Below are 21,351 nucleotides of genomic sequence, written 5' to 3'. Positions count from 1 at the left end.
CATTGTGGTCACGCTTTGTTGGTGCTGGAGTGTGTGCCAACACTTGCCGGCTGTCCCCAGCACATGCTCCAGGTTGTGTTGGTAGATAACACAAATGACTCATTTAACTGTCCAGTTCAACGTACATGTGATAAGTAAATCCAAATCTGAATGTGAATCTATGAAGTGTTTTTCTGTGACCTGTAGCCCCTGAAACTAAATCACGGTATAAGTATACCCTCAATGACTATATTCGTCTGCTTCTGTTAACAATTTGTCCATAATTTACAGTGACCATTTAATCTACCAGCACGTCTTTGGGATCTGGCTGGACCTCAGGATACTTGGGATAGCCCTCTTAGTCACAAAATTAACGATATTAGCCCTAACCATAACCCGTTTGTCTTTGGAACGTGGGGGGAAGCTGGAGCACCCGGAGGAAACCCACACGGCCAGGGAGGAACGTACAAACTCCTTCCTTACAGACAGTGATGGGAATTGAACCACGATTGTTAATTGCTGGCGATCTAAAGCAATTGCACTAACTGCTATGCTACCGTACCTCCCTTTGCACAAGGAGAACATGCAAACTTCATACAGCACTGGAAACCAGGACTGAACCCATAACCCCAGATCTATGAGACAGCAGCACTACCCGGTGCACCGCCAAAAGCATGTAACATATGCAAGTCGCTTTTACAAAGCCAATATCACTCCATACTGAAGATTTTTTTCATGCCCTTCAATACATCTGGCAAGAAATTTGGATCAATGACAAGGAATAGGATTTATTAACACAAGAGATTCTGTAGATGCTGGAAATTTTGAGGAGCTCAGCAGGTCAGGAGAGGAATAAACATGCAACGTAACGGGGCTGAAACCCTTCATCAGGACTGGAAAGGAAGGGTGAAGGAGGTGAGGGGAGGGGAGGGAGTAGAAGCTAGCAGATGAAATCAATTGAGGGAGAATATGAGAAGGTGGGGAGGGATTATGAAGTAAGAAGCTGGGAGGAGATAGGTAAAAGGCTGAAGAAGAAGGAATCTGATAGGAGGGGACTGAGGTCCGTGGAGAGGGGAGAGGGGAACCAGAGAAAAGTAATGATCAGCTGAGGAGAAGAGAGGGTGTGAGAAGGGGAACAACAATGGGGAATGGAAAATTAGAGAAGGAATGAGGGGGAGAAATTACCAGAAGTTTGAGAAATCGATGTTCATGCATCAGGTTGGAGGTATGAGGTGTTGCTCCTCCAAACTGAGTTTGGCCTCATCGTGGCAGTAGAGGAGGGTATGGACAGAATGCCATAAAGGGAATGGAAAGTCACCTTGTATTCCTTCACCTTCCCCACCTTTTTATTCTGGCTTCTGCCCCATTTCTTTCCAGTCCTAATGAAGGGTCTCAGTTTGAAATGTTGAATGTTTATTCCCCTCCATAGATTCTGCCTGCCTTGCTGAATAAGAGTAACGTTTCACATTTAAACCTTTCTATTTGCCTAACACATTGGATTAAGTTCCCAAGGAGCTTTTGATGTGTGGTCATGGATGCTGAATGGTGCTTGGACATCTACTCACAAGACCTGTGTAACACAGGGTCCATAACTTTCTGTAAATAAAGCAAGACAGTAATCCCTTAAGCTCATGTTGACCAATATTCTGACTGGCCCAGTGGTGCCCTTTCACCCAGTTCAAATTGGCAAATGGTAATCTGTAAAGAGAAGGAACTGTTCCATTTAGAACTGAGTCTTTCTTAAAATGCTCACCTTCTGCTCCACCTCCAGAAACTTCTTCAGGTCATCGGTGTCCATCTGGTCCTTGTGGTTACTGTACATGAGCATCAGGAGATAGAGATCCCGTCGTGTGGACATCATCTTATAAAAGGCACAGAACTCTTCAAAGTCCAATGTGCCTTGGTTGTCATCTGTGTCTGCTTCCTGGTAATGAAGAAAAGAAAGTTCCGTTAATTTTCCAATTAATATCCCTGGGTCCTGGATTCCCCGCTGGAACCAAAAATGTAACAGATAAAGTGAAGTGGACATATTCTACAAAATGCCCAAGAAACAAAGAGGCACAAAGCCCCTCATAATCTGAGGAAGTCAAAAGCATTCTACAAGTGGTGAAACACTTTTAAAGATTAGTCTCCAGATTTGTATTCACTTTCAATTATTTCATTGTCATATATTTTATTTCCTGCAGAGCACGAAGAAAGCTCACCTCTGTCCCAGGATACTGATGGACTTTTACCGCTGTACCATTGAGAGCATACTCACCAACTGCATCTCAGTGTGGTATGGCAATTGTCCCATCTCAGACTGCAAAGCACTCCAGCGTGTGGTGAAAACTGCCCAGCGGATTATCGGCACCCAATTGCCCACCATTGAGAACATCTACCATAAACGCTGCCTGGGCAGGGCCAAAAGCATTATCAGGGATGCATCTCATCCTAACCATGGACTTTTTACTCTCCTCCCATCCAGTAGGCGCTACAGGAGCCTCCGCTCCTGCACCAGCAGGCACAGGAAGAGCTTCTTCCCTGAGGCTGTGACACTGCTGAACCTCACATCACAGCGCTAAGCAGTATTGCACCCATATTGTACTGTCTCAGTACTTTTATATTTGTGTGCTGTAGCACTTTTTTTATTCGCAGTTATTTTATAAATAACACTATTCTTTGCATTTCTGGTCAGATGCTAAATGCATTTCATTGGCTTTGTATCTGTACTTGGCACAATGACAATAAAGTTGAATCTAATCTATTCTAATCTAATCTAATCAGAGTGATGAAATTCCTTGCTCAGCTGAAACACACAGAGTAAATAGTATGCATGATAATAATAAATCCCAATATAATTAAAGAAAGTTTCCTAAAGGTCTCAGCAAAAAGAGCTGCCATATTCTCTTGCAATTTCATCCCTACTTTCTTTGTTTTAAAATAATTTCTTCTGTCAGTCTTCTCTCTGACCTCTGTTATTGTTTGTTGGCTATTGAGCAGCAGGACCTGCCAGCACTGACAGAGTGCTTTTCACCGTTGTGATATAAGAACTGAAAATATGATCTGTGCACAGCAAGGGGGAGAAGCAGCCACAAGGCTAGAGTTAAGCATCCCAGAAATGTTAGGATTCCGGTAGATTGACATCATTACAGTGTGTTGGAAATCATGTTTCTTGAATTTCATTAATTCTTCTGAAGAAGTGACCAGATGAGGGCACAGTGGTTGACGTTGTCTACGTGGACTTTAGTGAGGCTTTTGGGAGGGTGAGACTTTATGACACCACCTAGAAGGTTTGAGTACTGTGGGTATTGAGAGGTGGGGAGTTGGAATGACTACAGGTCCCTCCTAGATTTTGCTCATTTCACATTAATCATCTCCAGATCATGAACACAGGCACATCTCACAGGACCTGCCATCTTCCCAATGGCCTGGATCACGAGCACTGAACTGGGTAGCTTCTGGTCAATATTCAGATTCATTTATGTATCACACATACAGTGAAAGGTGTTGTTTGCATTAACAACCAACACAACCTGGGGGCAGACTGCAAGTGTCGCCACCCATTCCAGCGCCAATATAGAATGCCCACAATGCTTGCAAAACAACACAAACAACAACAACAGAACAACAGCAAAACAAGCCCCGTTTCTCCCATCCACCTACCTACCGATGCACAGACACAGACAGTCCTCCGACCTCAGGATAGGCTGCCTCCAGGCCTCCCGTGAGCCTATGAACTTGAAGACATTGGGCTTTTGACTTCTCCAGTGGAATTGCAGACGCACAGACCAAGGGCTTCAGCCATCAGGCCTCGACTTCTAACTGACCTTCAGTATTGACCCCAGGATCCACCAATAATGTTGGATGAAAATCATGGATGAGGACTGTAAACTCCAGGCATCGAATTCCAGATCTCTGTTGACCGGGTCCCCAAACACTAGGCCTCAAACTCCGATCTTGCTGACTCATATTCTGAGGGAGTCACCTGCCTTTGGGCTTCCTGCCCATATGGAACTAAGATCCCGGAACCCACCAATGACTCACTGGCCTGGGGAGGTCACCAACCGTAATCGTCACTGGTCTGCCGGTCTATCATTGGGCATGGATGTCTTTCGTTCCATGCCCACGTTGCTGATCTTCGAATGTGGACCGGAGGCCTAGACTCTGACCTGACCTCTAACTCCCCCCACGTCCCTGTTCCTATTTCCCCTCTCTGGCAGCATACACTTACTTCCCATCCAATATTCACACAGGCATCTCCTTCAGCCTAACGCCCATCTCCCAGCTGAAGCCTTTGCTCATGCCTGCCCCCATATCACTCGGGATCATGATCCTTTCCTTAGTTGTTGGCTGTGTGTGTGAAATGGATGATATCTGACTGGGAATAAGCGGGGTTCAAGCCCCACTCCAGAGTCCTGGGGTGACAGTGCAGTTCAGGAGGAAGGTAATGCTGATTTCAGACCAGCTCAGCTCCAGAAACTGTCAATTATCTCAATTTGAGTTTTGAGGCACTAGGACTTTGTTCTGGTCGTGAACAAGTGAGAGCGTGCCAGTGTTCCACTCAACATTTGCAAGTCAAACTTGTGATGAAATAAACTTTAAGACCATAAGACACAGAGGCAGAATTCAGCCATTTGGCCCATTGAGACCCCTCCACCATTCCATCATGACTGATTTGTTATCCTTCTTAACCCCATGCTCCTGACTTCTGCTGTAACCTTTAACACCCTTAAAGGTTACCATCTTCTTGAATACAGAAGGTTTGAAAGTAAGAACACACAAAAAAAAAGGGTGGAGGTAGAATGGGAAGAACTGAAAATTAAAATAGAGAAAATGGCAAGAGTGAGAGAGAGAGGGACGGATGATCAAAGAATGGACAGTGTGTAAACCAAGCGAGGTGGACTGAGGGTCAGCAAGACTTAAGTCTGACAGGATGTACAAGGAAAGGCATATCCAGCGAGACGAAGACAAACACATGAGTCAAGCACTAGCTCACTTTCAAAGAGGAAGCACAACAAAGAAAATAAGGGCAATAGATATAAACCTGTGGCAGGAGAACGGGATGAAGAAATAAACACAGATAATTATCAACAGGATGAATGTGATGTCTGGACAGTATCCAATGGACAGACACTGCACAGGATGAGTGGGGCCCAAGGATAATATCTAATGTTGACGGGGCACGCTGCTTTCTCTGAGATAAACTACTGTTGGAATTCAGACGGTGCCCAATAACCCAAATCATTTCTGACAACTGAAAGTGCACTCACTCTCCAGTAATGGGAAACATTATCGCGTGCAGATGCTCTGCACTGAGTTAATGACCACTTGAATATGTGCAGCAGATAATGACAAATAAAGGAACATAAAAGGTAGCATAATAATCTGAGCAGAAAAAATAACCGGCGGCGAAAACAGATCAGTGGACATCAAGTTGCCTCTGGCAGCTAATTTGTTGACTCTATTATTTAGCAAGTGATAGCATGCAGTTCATTAGCATAATAAATGGGTTTGTGGAAATCCAAGCTGCCATTCAGCCTGATTTAAAGAAAGCACAACGCAAAGTTCCAGCTTGTAATTCCGGGTTCTGCACTGTTGTAAGGATGTATTGTACTATTAGGATTGCTGTTTTTCACTTTAGATGCTAACTCAAAGCCGGTTTCTGGGTTCTTATGATATTATGAAGGCTCCCACACTCCAATGAAGAACATATTTTTGTGCTTAGGGTCTCCAGGCAATCACAACCATTCCAACCATCACAATAGCTTGGGGTATTTCATCCTGTTGCTGGTTGTAGGACAATGCATTTACAGAATTTGGGTTCGTAGAGTCACTGAGCACTACAGCAGAGAAACAGGCCCATCCAGTCCACACCAAACTGTAATTCTGCCTAGAGCCAACAACCTCAGTTGGACTATAGACTTCCATACCCCTTCCATCCATGAATTTATCCAGCTTTCTGTTAGTGGAGCCTGAATCCTCCACTTCCGTTGGCATCTCTTTCCATACTTGCATCATCATCCGATAGAAAAAGTTCCCCTTAAATATTTTACCTTTCACTCTTGACTTATGATCTTAGTTGTAGTTTCACCCAACCCCAGTGGAAAAAGACTGTTTGCATTTACCTTATCTATACCCCTCAATTCTGTATACCTTTATCAACTGTCTCCTTAATCTTCTATGTTCTAGGGAATGAAGTCCTAACCTGATCAGCCTTTCCCTATTTTTATATCTCTCCAAGGTTACCAGTCCTCCAGGGTTGCCTGTGGACTTCAAGAGTTAAAGGCAAAATGTGGAAGAAAATATATCGGAGTGTTTTTGCAAGAGTGCAAGGTGGATGCAAGCAGGAGCACTGGGCTCACCAAATTGTCGCATGTCACATAATCACAAGGCACTTTAATGATATGAACGTGTGTGTGTCTGTGTCTGTGTGTATATGTTGTAGTTACACACGTGATTGTGTGTGCATGAATGTGTATTAAATGCATAGATGTGTATGTGCACATATGCCTGTGTGAATGTGTGAATAATTAACAGATGTTAAAATGCTTCTCCAAGACGAGTCAAATTAAAATGCATGCACACACCTTCTGTAGATGGGAAAAAAATTTATTTATTTATTTATTTACTTACTTACTTTGTGGTGCATTGCAGAGTAGGCCCTTCTGGCTTTTCGAGCCACACTGCCCCATCAACCTTCTACAAACCCGATTAACCCTGACCAGCTCATGGGACAATTTACAATGACAAGGGGGGCGTACAGAGACTCCTGGCAGAATGGTGCTGGAATTGAACTCTGATTTCTGGAATGCCCTAAGGTGTAATAGCGTCACGCTAACCGTTATGCCATCGTGGTGCTGGGCAGGAATCACTCATCATCTATAAGCCTTTGGCGTTGGTAAGCTAGTGTGGATGCTTCAGAAAACCACTGGCAGGTGAACAGCGATGCCGCCGTTATGAAATTTTTTGATAATTTTTCCAGCTGTATGCCTAGGAACAATTGTCAAACCCGTACTTGCTTCTTGTCCGGTGTCAATGGTAGCTTCTGTGGTCCCAGCCGACACTGCCCCAAATCCAAAGGCTCAGAACATTGTATCTCCTCTCTGCAGCCTCTCTAATCTGCTCTTCTTATTTTTATAAGTGTGCTGTAGACTGAATCTTATGTAGGGTAATGTAATTGGTGGAAACGTACAGAACTCACAACCGCTGACATTAGGTTGGGGTTCACTTTAAGAGGCCGGCCTGACGTGATAAGATAATTATGTAAAGGACTTCTACTTGCTTTGCGTTCAATTTTTGATGTTCAATAAATGAGTTGCTACGGTTCTTCTTGAACATTAAAATGCCTCCGCCATTTTATTTGTGAAAATCTACATTGGTGACCCCGATGCTTAAGGACGATTCCAGAGTTATTGAACGTGTCAGCAAATGCCGTAGCTTTGAAACTGCCGGAGTTTTGGGATCAAATTGCTGTTGCTAGGTTTGTTCAAGCCAAGACCCAATTTGCTCTGTGAGAAATCTCCACCGACAATACCAAATATTTCTATGTGATAGCATTGCTCAGTAACTCCATGGCTGTGAGGGTGGTGAGTCTACTAGAACACCCGCCTTAACACGATAAATACCGAATGCTGAAAACTCACCTTTTACAGACTTTTGTACTATCGGAGTCTAAGCAGACCAAACAATTGCTCTCCTTGCCTGGCCTCGGTGATGCTAAGCTGTAGGAGTAAATGGACCATGTGCTGTCTCTCCTGGGAACTCACCATCCTTGTTTTATGTTTAAAGAGCTCTTCATGCAGCAAATGCTTGATCAAGCCTGCATAGCCCACACTAATGCACCCGTGAAGGATGACAGGGAGCTTGCTAAAATGGCTGATAGTCTATACTCAGCCAAGCAATGGTGCATCATTGCTCCCTCTTTCTCTACCTCAATAAGCCCGATCAGCGAGGCGCCCACTTTGGTACGAATGGTAGGAAGTGCCGACCACCTCGTAGCTTTGACAGTACCAGTGCGTTGGGACATCCAGCTGTCAGGTTCATCCAGTGTTCATTACAGGCATCCTTTCAGAGCAACACCTCCTGTGCGACACGAGTGATCAAGTGAATGTGCGGCCAGCATCGCCGATAGATGAGAAGGCAAAGAGTGACGAAACCTCGCTGGAGGCCGCCAGCGGCAGCAGGATGCAGACCTACAGAACATGACAGGTGATGCAAAGCAAAGGGTTGAGCACCACATTTCTACAACTGGTCGCCAGTCAATGCCCGCACGCGTAGACTGGACCCAGAAAAGCTGGCAACTGCAAAGGCTAAGTTTCCCAACATGGAAAGACTTGGCATTGTACGCCAGTCGATTAGCCTCTGGGCTTCACCCATCCATTTGGTCCCTAAGTCTGATGGTGGTTGCTGCCTTAATGAGGCCACTGTCCCTGATCATTATCCAGTCTCACACATCCAGGACTTCTCAGCACTAGCCGGAAAACTAATTTTTTCCAAAATCGATCTAGTTAGGGGCTACATCAGGTGCCTGTGTGCTCGGAGGACGTTCCCAAAAGAACTGTGATAACCCCATTTGGGTTCTTTGAGTTTCTGTGCATGCCGTTCGGGCTGAAAAATCCAGCACAAACTTTACAATGGCTGATAGACTCTGTATTAAAAGACTTAGATCTTTTTGTTTACCTGGATGACATACTTGGCGCCAGTGCATCTAAATCCAAACATGGGTCTCATCTCCACACACTCTTCGAGTGCTTAAGCCAAAACGGGTTGATTATTAACCCTGCTAAATGTCAGTTTAGATTGTCAACCATTGACCTTCTCAGCCATCACATCTCCGCAGAAGGTGCAAAATCCCTCTCATAAAAGTAGCCACTATAATGGATTTCCCACCACCCCACACTACTCAAAAAACTACAGGAGTTTTTAGGCATGGGGAATTTCTATCAGCACTTCATTCAGAGAGATACTGAAATTATGCTTCCTACAGTGCGTTTAATGGCAGTACCCCAATCACACGCTTGACTGGTCAGCGGGACATGACCAGGGCATTTGATACCAAACAAGCTCTTCCCGATGTGACCCTGCTGCCACAACCGCTCCCCAACACACCCATAGCCATTACTGCTGATGCTTCAGACTGTGCTGCGGGTGCTGCGCACAAACATTTGGTTGGAGGCGTGTGGCAGCCACTTGCCTTTTTCCGTCCCCCTGAAAGGAAGTACAGCGTGCTGGACTGTGAGCTTCTCGGCCTCTATCTGAACTGATTGGACTCCAGCCTGTGTGGAATGCCAGCGGGCAAAAATTAACCGCCACGTCCGGGCCACTTAGGGCACTTCTGAGGTCCCTAAGTGACGGTTCGACCTTGTCAATGTGGACTTTGTTGGCCTTGTTCTCCCCTCCCATGGTTTCATGCAACTCCATACCATGGTGGACTGTACCACGAGGGGCCAGAGGATGTCCCTCCGGCATCGACGATGGCTGCAGATGTAGCTTGGGCATTCGTCAGCACTCGATTTCTCAGTTTGGCACTCCATCTGATATTTCCTCTGATCGTGGTCCCAATTCATATCAGACCTCCGGGCTGCGATGGCCTAGAACCTCAGTGTTAGGCATATTACCTGCAGTCCAATGGCCTATGCGAGCAGTTTCACCGCTGCTTAAAGGCTGCTCTGAGGGCTTCCCTGACGGATGAGTGTTGGCAAGATCATTTCCCATGGATCCTGCTGGGGCTCAGAACAGCTCCAAAAGAGAAGCAGCAGTCGTCCGCGGCTGACATGGTAAACAGACAGCCATTACAAAAGCCAGGTGATTTTATTCCTGATGCCTCGATCACCTGGTCGGCCTCTCAACAGCACTCCAACCCCTCAGTAAATTCAGCTCCTTTGCACCTATTCCTACCTCCCACCAAGGCGCAAAGCACTCTTTGGTACCTGCTGACCTACATTCTGCCTGTCCGTTTTTGTGCATTACGATGCACACCAACAACCCCTCAGGCCCCCTTACAATGGCCCATTCTGCATTTTTGGAACAGAGAGAAAAGACTTTTATCATAGATAAGAGGGGTAAGCCTGAATGTGCTTTTGGAGATCGTTTTAAACTGACCCACCAGGATTTGGACGATTCTGCTACCATGCCCCTGCTGTTGTGACATGACCATGAGCATGTCAACACCCCTCTGGATGAGCCTGAGGCACCTATTGTTCATCCACCATGGAACATAGGACCCGTGCCTGGGCAGTTTTAGTTAATTCTGGGGAGGCCATATCAGGTAATGTAATTGTGGGCACGTGGCCAAGTGGTTAAAGTATTCGACTAGCGACCTGAAGGTCATGAGTTCGAGCCCCAACCGAGGCAGCGGGTTGTGTCTTTGAGCAAGGCACTTAACCACACCGTGCTCTGCGACGACACTGGTGCCAAGCTGTATTGGCCCTAGTGCCCTTCTCTTGGAAAACATTGGTGTCGTGGAGAGGGGAGACTTGCAGCTTGGGCAACTGCCGGTCTTGCCAGGCGCAGATCCATGGTCTCACAAGACTAACAGATGCTTTTAATTGGTGGAAAAGTACAGAATTCATAACCACCTATATTGGGTTAGGGTTCACTTTAAGAGGCTGGACTGATGTGATGAGGTAACTACGTAAAGTACTCTTACTGCGCTTTGTGTTCAGTTCTTGGTGTTTAATAAACAAGTTTTCTGAAACATAAATTGCCCCTACCATTTTATTTGTGAAATCTTACAGTTAGCCTTCTATCTGTAAAAATCCAGGAGGTGAAGGTTCAAAGTTCAATGTAAATTTATTGTCAAATTTGTCACCATATACTACCCTGAGGTTCATTTTCTTGTGGGCATTCATAGTAGATGCAAAGAAACACAACAGAATCAGTGAAAAACCACACACAAAGAGGGACAAACAGTTATTGTACAAAAGGAAACGAACTATGCAATTTCAAAATAAAAACAAATAATAATAAACAAACAAATAAAAAAATAATATTGAGAACATGCGTTGTAGAGTCCATGAAAGTGAGCCTGTAGCTTGTGGGATCAGTTGAGTATTGAAGTGAGTGAGGTTATCCACACCGGTTAAGGAACCCGACAGTTGAAGTGTAATAACTGTTCCTGAACCTGAGGTGCGGGAGCTAACGCTCCTGTACCTCCTTCCCAATGGCAGCAGCGAGAAGAGAGCACGGCCTGGTTGGTGGGGGCCCCTGATTATGTTTGCTGCTTTGTTGTGGAAGCGCTCCTTGAAGATGTGCTCAATGATAGAAATTTAAAATAAGTGCTGAGCAAAATGGAAGTAAAATCAGATAGTACTTCTTCACTCAAAGGATGGGATCACGCTGGGTCTCTCTCCATGCATAAGTCACACCCCATGAATCTTGCTTCCTGCCAATTTAATTAAAGTCATCATAAACACTGCATATTACATTGCAAGGATGAGATACAATTTCAAGAAGATCGTTATCAGCTTCCTAAGGGCATTACTTCATATTTTCAGGTCAGTTATAATACTTGCTCTGCTGACTTAATTTTAAAACAATATCTTTGGCAATAAACAAAGGCCAGGTCACCTAGCAACATTATTAGTTCTGTTTCATAAAGAGATGACTGAGCCCTGAAGAACATGGAGCACAGAGTCTGTCTGCTTTCCATCAAGCAGCTCAAGACTTTCAACAGATCAGGCTCTGGACAACCAGATTTGTTCTGGAAGGAGCCATTCAGGGCATCTACAGGGTCAGCAGTACCAGAACCATATAACCATATAACAAAGTTCGAGTTCATCAAGAAGACACGACAGGAACCTCGGGGCTTTTCAACATTGAATGGAGGCGAAGGAGAGATGACAGTCAGAGACGTCTGCAGTGTATGTGAACTTCTTGTTCTCTGAGGATCATCACCCTGTCATGGTGGAGAGGTTTGTGAGCTCCTGAGATCCCGAGAGGGGTGCTCTCTGGACCTTAGCTCCTGGTGGGGTCACCCATGGCTGTAAGGTCAAAGAGGAGGTTCCAGACAAAGTGTGATCCAAGCAAGACCTCAACGGCAGAGCTGACAGAAGGTGATGACATATCACAATGGCAGTGAAGGCTGCAAAAACGAAGGACCCCCAGTCATCTTGCATTCCATACCACTGGACCCTGACGCCGATCTGTCAAGGATCGTGTGGTGACTACCCGTGCATCAACCTCCTCACATTAAATGAAGTCATGCACACGTATTGTCTGTTAAGGAAATAACCCCCTTGGCAGAACATCATACTCGTCTCAAATGATCGCACTACCACACTATTATGTGAACTGGGACAAGTTGCTGAAAGACTGATTATGAAGTTTGATGCTGGAGAGTTCTGCAGCCATTGAGTCTTGATGGAGGGGCCCCCAGCCCCACCAGCAAAACAAAAATAAAACCTTAGAGATACTTTAAGGAAACTGTGTTGGTGTTGCCACAATGGACCAATTGGCTTTCCTTACTGGAATCTCACTATGCACTCTCTATCAACTAGTAGCTTCTGTAAAAGCAGAATGAATTAAGAAATTGATAATTTCATGCATCTCTGAGATATAATAAGCTTCAATCAGTTTCACACAGCAATTAATAAAATGCAAAATATTAATGACTATGCAAATGAGGACAAGCCTGCCTTAAGCTCAGCAGTGGTGAAATATCACAGGAGACAAGTGGAGCTGCTGAATGTTCAGCATATAGTTTTTCTCACTCACTTTCCATAACGAGCATGGCTTGCACCGCTGAAAATACACTTGTGTTTGGATCTCTTGGGCAACATTAAACTACTGGTTTTCAAAGGATAGGTTTGCCCTTATACAGTGCCTCTCATACCATCCGAATATGTCAACACGCCTTGCAGCCAATGCAGTCATTTTACAGGAAAGGTAGCAGCCAACTTGTGCACCCAAGCTCCTACAGATAATCTGCTTTATTACTGATGTTGGCTGAGGAATAAATATTGACTCAGGACACCCAGGTATCTTCTCTCATTCAGAGGCCACCTGGTTTAATCCATCCACTTGAGTAGGAAGACAAAGCCTTAGTCATCTGAACGATGGCACGTCCTTGCCTCTATTAGATGAGGAACTGAGTTCAAGAATCAGGAAGGTGTGTTGCGGCTTTATAAAACCAGGCTACCTCTGGAATATTACGTTCAATTCTGTTCACCCCATTATAAGAAGGATGTGGAAGCTTTGGAGAGGGTGCAGAAGAGGTTTATCAGGGTGCTGCCTGGATGAGAGGGCATGTGTGATAACAAGAGGCTGGATCTTTCAGTTTAAGATGGTCCTGGTGAAACACTGTGATGACTTGCTGGCAGCAAACAAAACTGCTAACTACTCTATCAATCACACTTGTTTTGGTAAGCGATCACTGAAATCAATAACCCGTAACTCCCCTTTCGGAGTTGAGCCTTCGAACCACCTGTACAACCTGGCAATTTTGTGGTGTAAACTGAAATCTCTGAGGTACAGTGTAGTCACGGCACGGTGTGTACAGGCCCAACTGAGGCAGTGGGACCTGGGCCGAAGAACAGGGAATGGGCCAAAGTAAGGCCTTGCTAGAGTGGACGGAGCTGATTTGAAGTGGCAAAGCCGCAGTGAGGCGGAGTCAAGATGGCGGGCTCGGTCCCGAGAGTGAGAAGCAAGCCGATGTTTGACCGAATTAAGCGCCGGGTCATATTGGAAAGGTCAGGGTGTCGGGGCCGGAGGAGAGGGACGGGCTAGCGTTCAGCTCGCTGCTCGCGAGGTTTACTCGTCCCTGCACTGAACTGAGGCTGTGGCCTGCAACTGACGGACTCCTGGATTGGCTGTGACTTGCTCCGTGGCCGTGAACTCACTTTTGTGAACTTCAGTTCTGATTGTTATTTGCTTACTTTTATTGTTTGCACAATTTACTTTTTACTGGGTCTCTGACGGTCTTCTTTTTTAATGAGTTCTATTGGGTTTCGTTGGTTTGAGGCTGCTTGTAAGGAGGCAAATCTCAAGGTTGTATATAATATATATACTTTGATAATAAATGTACTTTGAACTTTGACAAACTGGGATGTTTTCTTGTGAGTGGTGGAGACTGACAGGAACTTTAATATATCATTATAAGATTATGATAGGCACACTAGACAGCCAGTATCCCCAGGGCTGAAATGTCTAATACTAGAGAGTATGCACTTAAGGTGAGAGGGGGTAAGTTCAAAGGACATGTAATGGGGGAAGTGTTTTTTAGTGATAGGTGCCTGGAATGCGCTGCCTTGTGTAGTGGGGGAGATAAATACAAAATAAAGGTGTAGGAATGTACAAGAAATGGAAGGATATAGACATTCTGTAGACAAAAGGATTCGTTTAGTTGGGCATTTGATGACAAATTAGTTCAGTGCAATACTGTGGGCCAAAGAGCGTTTCCTGTGCTGTTCTACAGAACGGTCTGTTCTAATTCATCCTCTTCTGGGGATGCTGCACGGATCAGGACCACTGACCAAGAACATGAAGCTCAAGTCACACTAAGCAGCAAGACTTCTGTGTTGACTTGAGGGGGAGGAGGAGGAGGTGGGGGACGAGGAATGGTGTTACAATTAATCCGGAGCTAGCAAGTGGGCTACTACAATGCTCTCCCTACAGATAACGCTTACACCTTTGAATACAAGCAAAAGGTGGCGTCCAAGAGCAAACTGAGTGCCTATGAATTAATCGGGCAATACACAAAATCTATAGCCCCAACACCGAGCAACTGAGGTAAAAAGAAATGGATGTTAGTATTTGGGTAGCTCTCTCCATTGTACAGGACCTGGTTTAACCACTTCTATAAATCAATTATGAGCTTCCTGCTTAGATTTGCCACACACCTCTACTGTCTTCTATGCTATCTAGCACCGTGCAACGACTCACCCCCTCACCCCTCCCTACCATTTGCTCCTACTGTGTCCATAATGGATTTCACCCTGCCTGCATTGGTCTCAAGGGGGCCTCACTAAATGTAAGAAAGACTCTTTCAGTAGATGCATGAGGCATCAAGTATTTGGTTGCTATCTGAGTTTCTCCTTCTCTAGTGTAATGTATTTTATCAATTTCCTTTGAACAATAAAGATGAGAATGACCAGCAGAAAGACCGAGAGAAATGAAAGGCTGTTTTATTGGAGAAACTGCTACAACAGACAAAGTGAAGCAACCAGAAGTTACCAGCTTAAGATAATTGGAGGGGAAATCACAGAGCAGGGCATGAGAAATGTTCTGTTGTGCAGCCTAATGCTGTTGTCCGGAACTTGGAAGGTATATGGAAGCAGATTCAACAATTACGTTCCAAAGGGAATGTGTAAATATGGGAAAAGAGGAATTTGGAGGAGATAAGGTAATGCAGAAGAGCAGGATGAATGGGTAGTCCTTTGGGAGGGTCCTGAGAGGCACAAAGGACTGACTAGCCTCCTGTGTTGTAGGAAAGAGGGAAAACAACATAAAAAAAGGAGAAAATAATGTAAAAGCTGGGCATGAAATTCAGAATTCTAATGCTTAGAATGATCTCAATCTGAGGTGCTGTTAACTGAGCTAAAGGGAGGCACAAGAAGATTCAACACCCTCCAATTTGTATGTGATGGAGGTGGTAGTTGTGTGGAAAAACAGACCTGTGGTTGAACACATAACTCCTCTTTGTGGAGTTCAAAATTTTCAATGTTCACCTGACTACGACAGGATTAAAGTCTTGTGGCTAGCGAAACACTATTTTCACTCAAGAGTCAGGGTAAATGATGTGTTAAAGTCGTCGGTGGTCGAGAGTCAGAATATATGATGGCAATGAAACCACCAACCTCCGACCCAGTGATCTGAGAACTACTCAGCTTTACAAATCAAAGCTGAATTAATTGTAATGGCTTCTAATGACCTTTATGTGAGAACCTGGCTTCCTCAAGAAGGAGAGTTCTGTTTAGATTGTATGAGAAATTGGATGAAGCACGCAGCAGCTAGACACCTCACAGGCTCTGCCATCCAGAATAAACATTTAAAGTGGGATAATAAATATGTGATTAACTACAATTGTAGGTTGTGTACCAAACCATTAAGTCTGGGTGCAAAGTTATTTTAAAGTTGGTAGCATTTTGCAACTGAACACTGAAATCCAATTCCCCTGGAGCAGAGCTGCCCACGTACATCAAACAATCACAGTTCTGTCTGATGATTCTTCAGTGTTTCAACTGCTTACCTATTGGATCCGACTGACATTTAATCCACTTGCACAATTCCCCCTGGACCTATTTCCTACCCAACCCTGATAGGTAAAACATCTGACTGTGATTATTATTCCACTGGGGATATCTCGAGATAAAGCACCAGATTTCACTAGGAGTGTGTCGTATGTTGGGATGTATAATGGCATCAAGTCATCTTGTGTACAAGCTGCTACTGGAATCATCTAGAAACACACTCAAGTTACCGGAGGAACTCAGCAAGTCGGGCAGCATCTATGGAGAGAGGAATAAACAGTTGATGTTCCGGGCAGAGACCCTTCATCGTGACTGGAAGAGAAGGGGGAAGACGCCAGAATAAGACAATGGGGTGGGGGAAGGGATATAAATTGACAGGTGATAGGTGAAGCCAGGTGAGGGGGAAGATGGGTGGGTGGGGAGGGGAATGAAGTCAGAAGCTGGGAGGTGATTGGTGGAAGATGTCAGGGGCTGAAGAAGAAGAAATCTAAAAGGAGAGGACAGTGAACCATAGAAGAAAGGGAATGAGGGTCACTAGAGGGTGGGGAATCATATAAGATGATTAGTTTCAATGTGCTGACTAGACTGAATATCCTTTGTAACCTATCCTCTTGGTTTTACTGTTCTGTCGCTTTCATTTTGAACTTCGACACAGGTTAGTCCTCGCTTTCATCCTTCTGTTCCCTTCCTGCCTGGCACCTCGTATCTGCAATGGATGGCTAATCTCAGTCTCTTTCTCTTAAATTTCACATGTATTCACAGTTGGGGATTGCCTGGGTCTGATTATGGATTAGACTTAACTATCAACAAACTCAAGGTGGTGCAAAGAACCGGTGATTGGTGCAAGGAAAGCTCAGAGGGTGGGAAAGAACTCATGCCTTCAAAAGCAGCAGGAGGAGAGGTGGTTAAGATATTATCAACAGTCTGCATCTTTGGATTTTGAATTTAATTGAGGTTAAGTTCACTCCTTGCCAGAGAAAGAGGCTGTTTGGTGCGGAACCGTTATTCCAGCCAGCGGTCCCATTCAGCATAACTCCCTGTCACGGCCGCTAATCCTTGAGGATGCCTGCAATCTTCAGGTGATTGCTCTGTACAGGCCAAAGAAACATTAAGGTCCTAATGAGGGGTCTTGGCCCTTTATTCCTTTCCAAAGATTCTGTTGGACCCTCTGGGTTCCCCCAGCATTTTGTGTGTGTTGCTCTAGCTTTCCAGCATATTGTGTTAAAGACCTGCGTTCTTCATTACTTGCAAAAGGCATTGATGGAGGGAGAGGGGGAGTTGGGAGGGTGGGGAAAAATTAGGTTTGAGAAGCATCCAACTGGGGAACAAAGAAGCGATTCATTTTCTGATTGGTAAAAGGCAGGGACCACAAGAAGAGCACGTTGGTAGACAGTGGCTGGAGTGTCAGGATGGGGGTAAAACCTCGAGGTATATGAGCCATAGTGGACAACTGTACTCTGTGAACTGTCAAAATTGTTTGTGCATTGTTGGTCTTCCAGCTGGAGAGTGGAACTGGCTGCACTTACAAGCTCCATTTCCTTCATCGTCAAACACTGACTCAAATTAAAGGTGGATAAAGATTGAGCTGTGGTTTGCCAGCCAGCTGAGTGATAGATTTTGTCAGTTATCACCGAGTTAACTGGGTCTGAGATTGGATTACGGGGGGGTCACTCACTAGTCTATCTTAGAATCAGAAACCATAGGAGAAAGCAGCAGGGAAGGGAAAATTTCCCGATAAAATTAGGTGTTGCTATATGAAAATTAACTTGCTTCATTAGAGTGAGGATAGGACTGATCAGGGACAGATCCTTAAGGAATTCACCAGTTAGAGGGACTGTGATAAATGGAGGGACAATGTAAAACTGGCTGATATGCTAGAACATGTCAACATTAAGAAAGGATATGTGCTGGGACTTTTGGAAAAACTTTACAATAGATAAGTTCCCAAGGCTGGGTGAGATATTCCCCAGGTTACTCGGGGGAAGTGAGGGAAGAGTTTGCTGAGCCTTTGGCAATGATCTTTGCATCCTTACTGGCCGCAGGATAGTACTAGAAACTTGAAAGATGGCAAGTGTTATTCCTTTGTTCAAGATAGGCAATAGGGATTATCCTGGAAATCATAGAATAGTGAGTCTCACCTCAGTGATGGGCAAACTATCGGAAAGGATTCTCAGAGACAGGATTAATGAGCATTTGGAGAAGCATAGTCTGATTAGAGATAGTCATTACGGATCAAGGTATGCCTCACAAGCCTGAATGAATTCTTCAAGGAAGTGATGAAACAATTTGAAGGTAGAGCAGTGGATATGGTGTATATGGATTTTTAGTAAGATGTTTGACAAGAATCCTCATGAAAGGCTAATTCAGAAAGTCAGGAGGCATGGGATCCATGGGAACTTGCCTGTGTGGATTCAGAATTGGCTTGCTCACAGAAGGCAGAGGCTGGTATTAGATGGAACACATTCTGCCTGGAGATCGGTGACTAGTGGAGTTCTGCAGATACCTGTTCAGGGATCCCTGCTCTTGGTGATTTTTATGACTTGGATGAGGAAATGGAAGAGTGGGTTAGTAATTTTGCAGTTAACACAAAGATTGGTAGTATTGTGAGGAGAGAAGATTTACCATGAATCTACCAAGATTCAAGGGCATGTCTTGTGAAGAAGGGAGCATGTCCCTTTGGTAAGATGGCGGCGTGCTTGGTTGCAATGACCTCTCTGGGTCCAACAAATGGTGCAAATATGTTTCAAAAACGTTTTTCTTAGGATCGCAAGACCCTGTTGGACATTGGTAATATAAAACACTGTAAGTCTGATTCATTGGTTCATTGGCGAGACCAATGGCGGGGAGCTGTGTGCTCTAAGTTGTGTGGAGCAGACCCTCATGTTGTGACGACATCGGTTACAGTCACTCGGGGAGGAGGTGTGGCAGAGAACAGAGGGCATGCTGGGTTGAGGGCTGGCCCCTGCAGGCCAACTCTCCCGTTGGTGCTGCTCTCCAGTGTTCACTCCGTGGAAGACAAGCCGAATTGTGATCAGAAACTGCTGTGTACTTGTCCTTGCAGAAACGTGGCTCCAGGACAACATCCCATGCACCACCAATCTTCAGCACGTGCCACTCAGACATTTGGGCTAAAATTATTTTTTTTGACTTAATATGCTATTGTAACTGTATGTACTGTGTGCTGTATGTGACTGAATGTACTCTGTTTTGCACCCTGACCCCCAGAGAAACGCTGTTTCATTTTGCTGTATACATGTGTACAGTTTATTGACAACTAAACTTGAAAGGTTTAGCAACCTAGGGATTTTCTCTTGGGAGTGAAGGAGGGTGAGAGGTGGCTTGATAGAGGTGTATAAGATGATAGTGTGGACAGCCTTTTACTCAGGGCAGAAATGGCCAATACAAGGGAGTATAATTTTATGGGGACTGGAGTAAACTATAGAGGGGGATATCAGAGATAGTTTTTTACGCAGAGTGGTGGGTGCAAATGTAATCTGCTACCAGGGTTGTGGGTAGAGACAATATACATTAGGGGCATTTAAGAGACGTTTGGATAAGCACGTGGATGAGTGGTGGAAAGTGTGCTGACCAGTCGCATGACGGCCTGGTACGGGAATACCAATGCCTTTGAACTGGACATTCTACGAAAGGTAGTGGATTCGGCCCAGTACATCATAGGTAGAGCCCTCCCAACCATTGAGCACGTCTACATGAAATATTGCAATAGAAAAGCAGCATCCATCATCAAAGATCCTCACGACCCAGGCCATGCTCTTTTCTCGCTGCTGCCATCAGGCAGAAGGTACAATTGCCTCAATTGCCTTGTACCGCCAAGTTCAAGGATAGTTACTACTCCTCAACCATCAGGCTCTTGAACAAAAAGGGATAATTACACTCATTCTATTTCTGGTGTTCCCACAACCGATGGTCTCACTTTAAGGACTCTTTATCTTGTAATTTCATGCTCTCGTTATTTATTGCTATTTAATTATACTTGCATTTGCGCAGATTGTTGTTCATTGATCCTGTTTACAGTTACTATTCTATAGATTTCCTGCAGGAAGAAGAATCTCAGGGCTGTCTGTGGCAACACGAATGTTATGATAATGAATTTTACTTTAAACTGTGGATGAAAGAATAATGGAAGGTTACGTCTGAGGGAAGTGATTGATCTTGAAGTAGGTTAAAAGGTCAACACAACATTGTGGCCTGAAGGACCTGTGTTTCCAAACAAAGGTTTTAAAAGATTTGGAAAATGATGGTCATACAAACAATATGGAAAATACAAAAATGAAGCTAAGCTCTCTTCAAATAGGCCTTGAGACACTTGTGATTATGTGTTAGGCTCAACCATCTGGGCTGGGTAATGACATATGGCACTCGCTATTAAGTACAGTCATTACTTAATGGTGTGTGTAATTCTGCAAAGGCTGAAGAAACTAGACAATATTATATTGAACCTTTAAGAAAACCCTTTACGTCAAAACTCATTTACACAACCCGAAAAATGCCGGCTATCTGTTATGTTGTTTAAAGGAATGGAAGACCTTGCACAGCGTCATTGTGTCCAGTGACACTGGTGAGAGGGGACAGATGTTCATGTAACCACTCATTTTCCTAAATGACCCATTAAATTGCTTAACCTCCCCCCATTGACTCCTCCTCAGCTGATGGGAGTGGGGGAGAGCATTTGAAGAACGTCGAGGTTAAAGCGTATCAAATTGATGTTCACATTAGTGGTCACCAGAGACGGAACTTGCACCTACCCTTCCCTCATACAGTAGCAAACCCCCACAGATCACCTGTTCATCCTCTTTATATGAGGAAGTACGAAACTAGCTCAGAATAAAAATATTTTAGACCAGTATACTGATCTCTGTACTTCTGTCTGGTTTCTTTTGCTATATATTTATTTCCAATCAGTTGTCTCCTCTGTGCCTGGAACCACATGCCTTTTAGTTGAACAGATTAAATAATGTAGGAGGGATTTGAGATTAAACTCCCAAAAGCATCTCCCACCACATTTATACATGATCTAATTCTTTATCAAGCCATTGTAAATCATTCTAAGCAAATTGTGTAGGTTTTGTGAAACTGTTATGAATCATTATATAAATCTAAGCGTTTTCTTCAACAGGATATCATCAATTGCTTTCAAACTCAGCTTTTTATATTCCTCTTCTTTACTTTAACTGCCTCGGAC

General features: G+C 44.5%; 1 protein-coding gene across 2 annotated transcripts in view; it reads right to left on the bottom strand.

The window, feature by feature from the left end:
• Positions 1-21,351, bottom strand: part of plch2a (phospholipase C, eta 2a) — a 328,352-nt gene that overhangs the window by 115,691 nt on the left and 191,310 nt on the right. For both annotated transcript variants that reach the window (XM_072244834.1, XM_072244833.1), the window contains one exon: positions 1,733-1,903. In XM_072244834.1, coding sequence (XP_072100935.1) covers positions 1,733-1,903 — 171 coding nt within the window. The remainder of the gene's footprint in view (positions 1-1,732; positions 1,904-21,351) is intronic.

Source organism: Mobula birostris, chromosome 27 (assembly GCF_030028105.1).
Source record: "Mobula birostris isolate sMobBir1 chromosome 27, sMobBir1.hap1, whole genome shotgun sequence".
NCBI classification, from domain to species: domain Eukaryota; kingdom Metazoa; phylum Chordata; class Chondrichthyes; order Myliobatiformes; family Myliobatidae; genus Mobula; species Mobula birostris.
The sequence above is the reverse complement of the archived record's forward strand: the minus strand, read 5'-3'. Positions and strand labels throughout refer to the sequence as shown.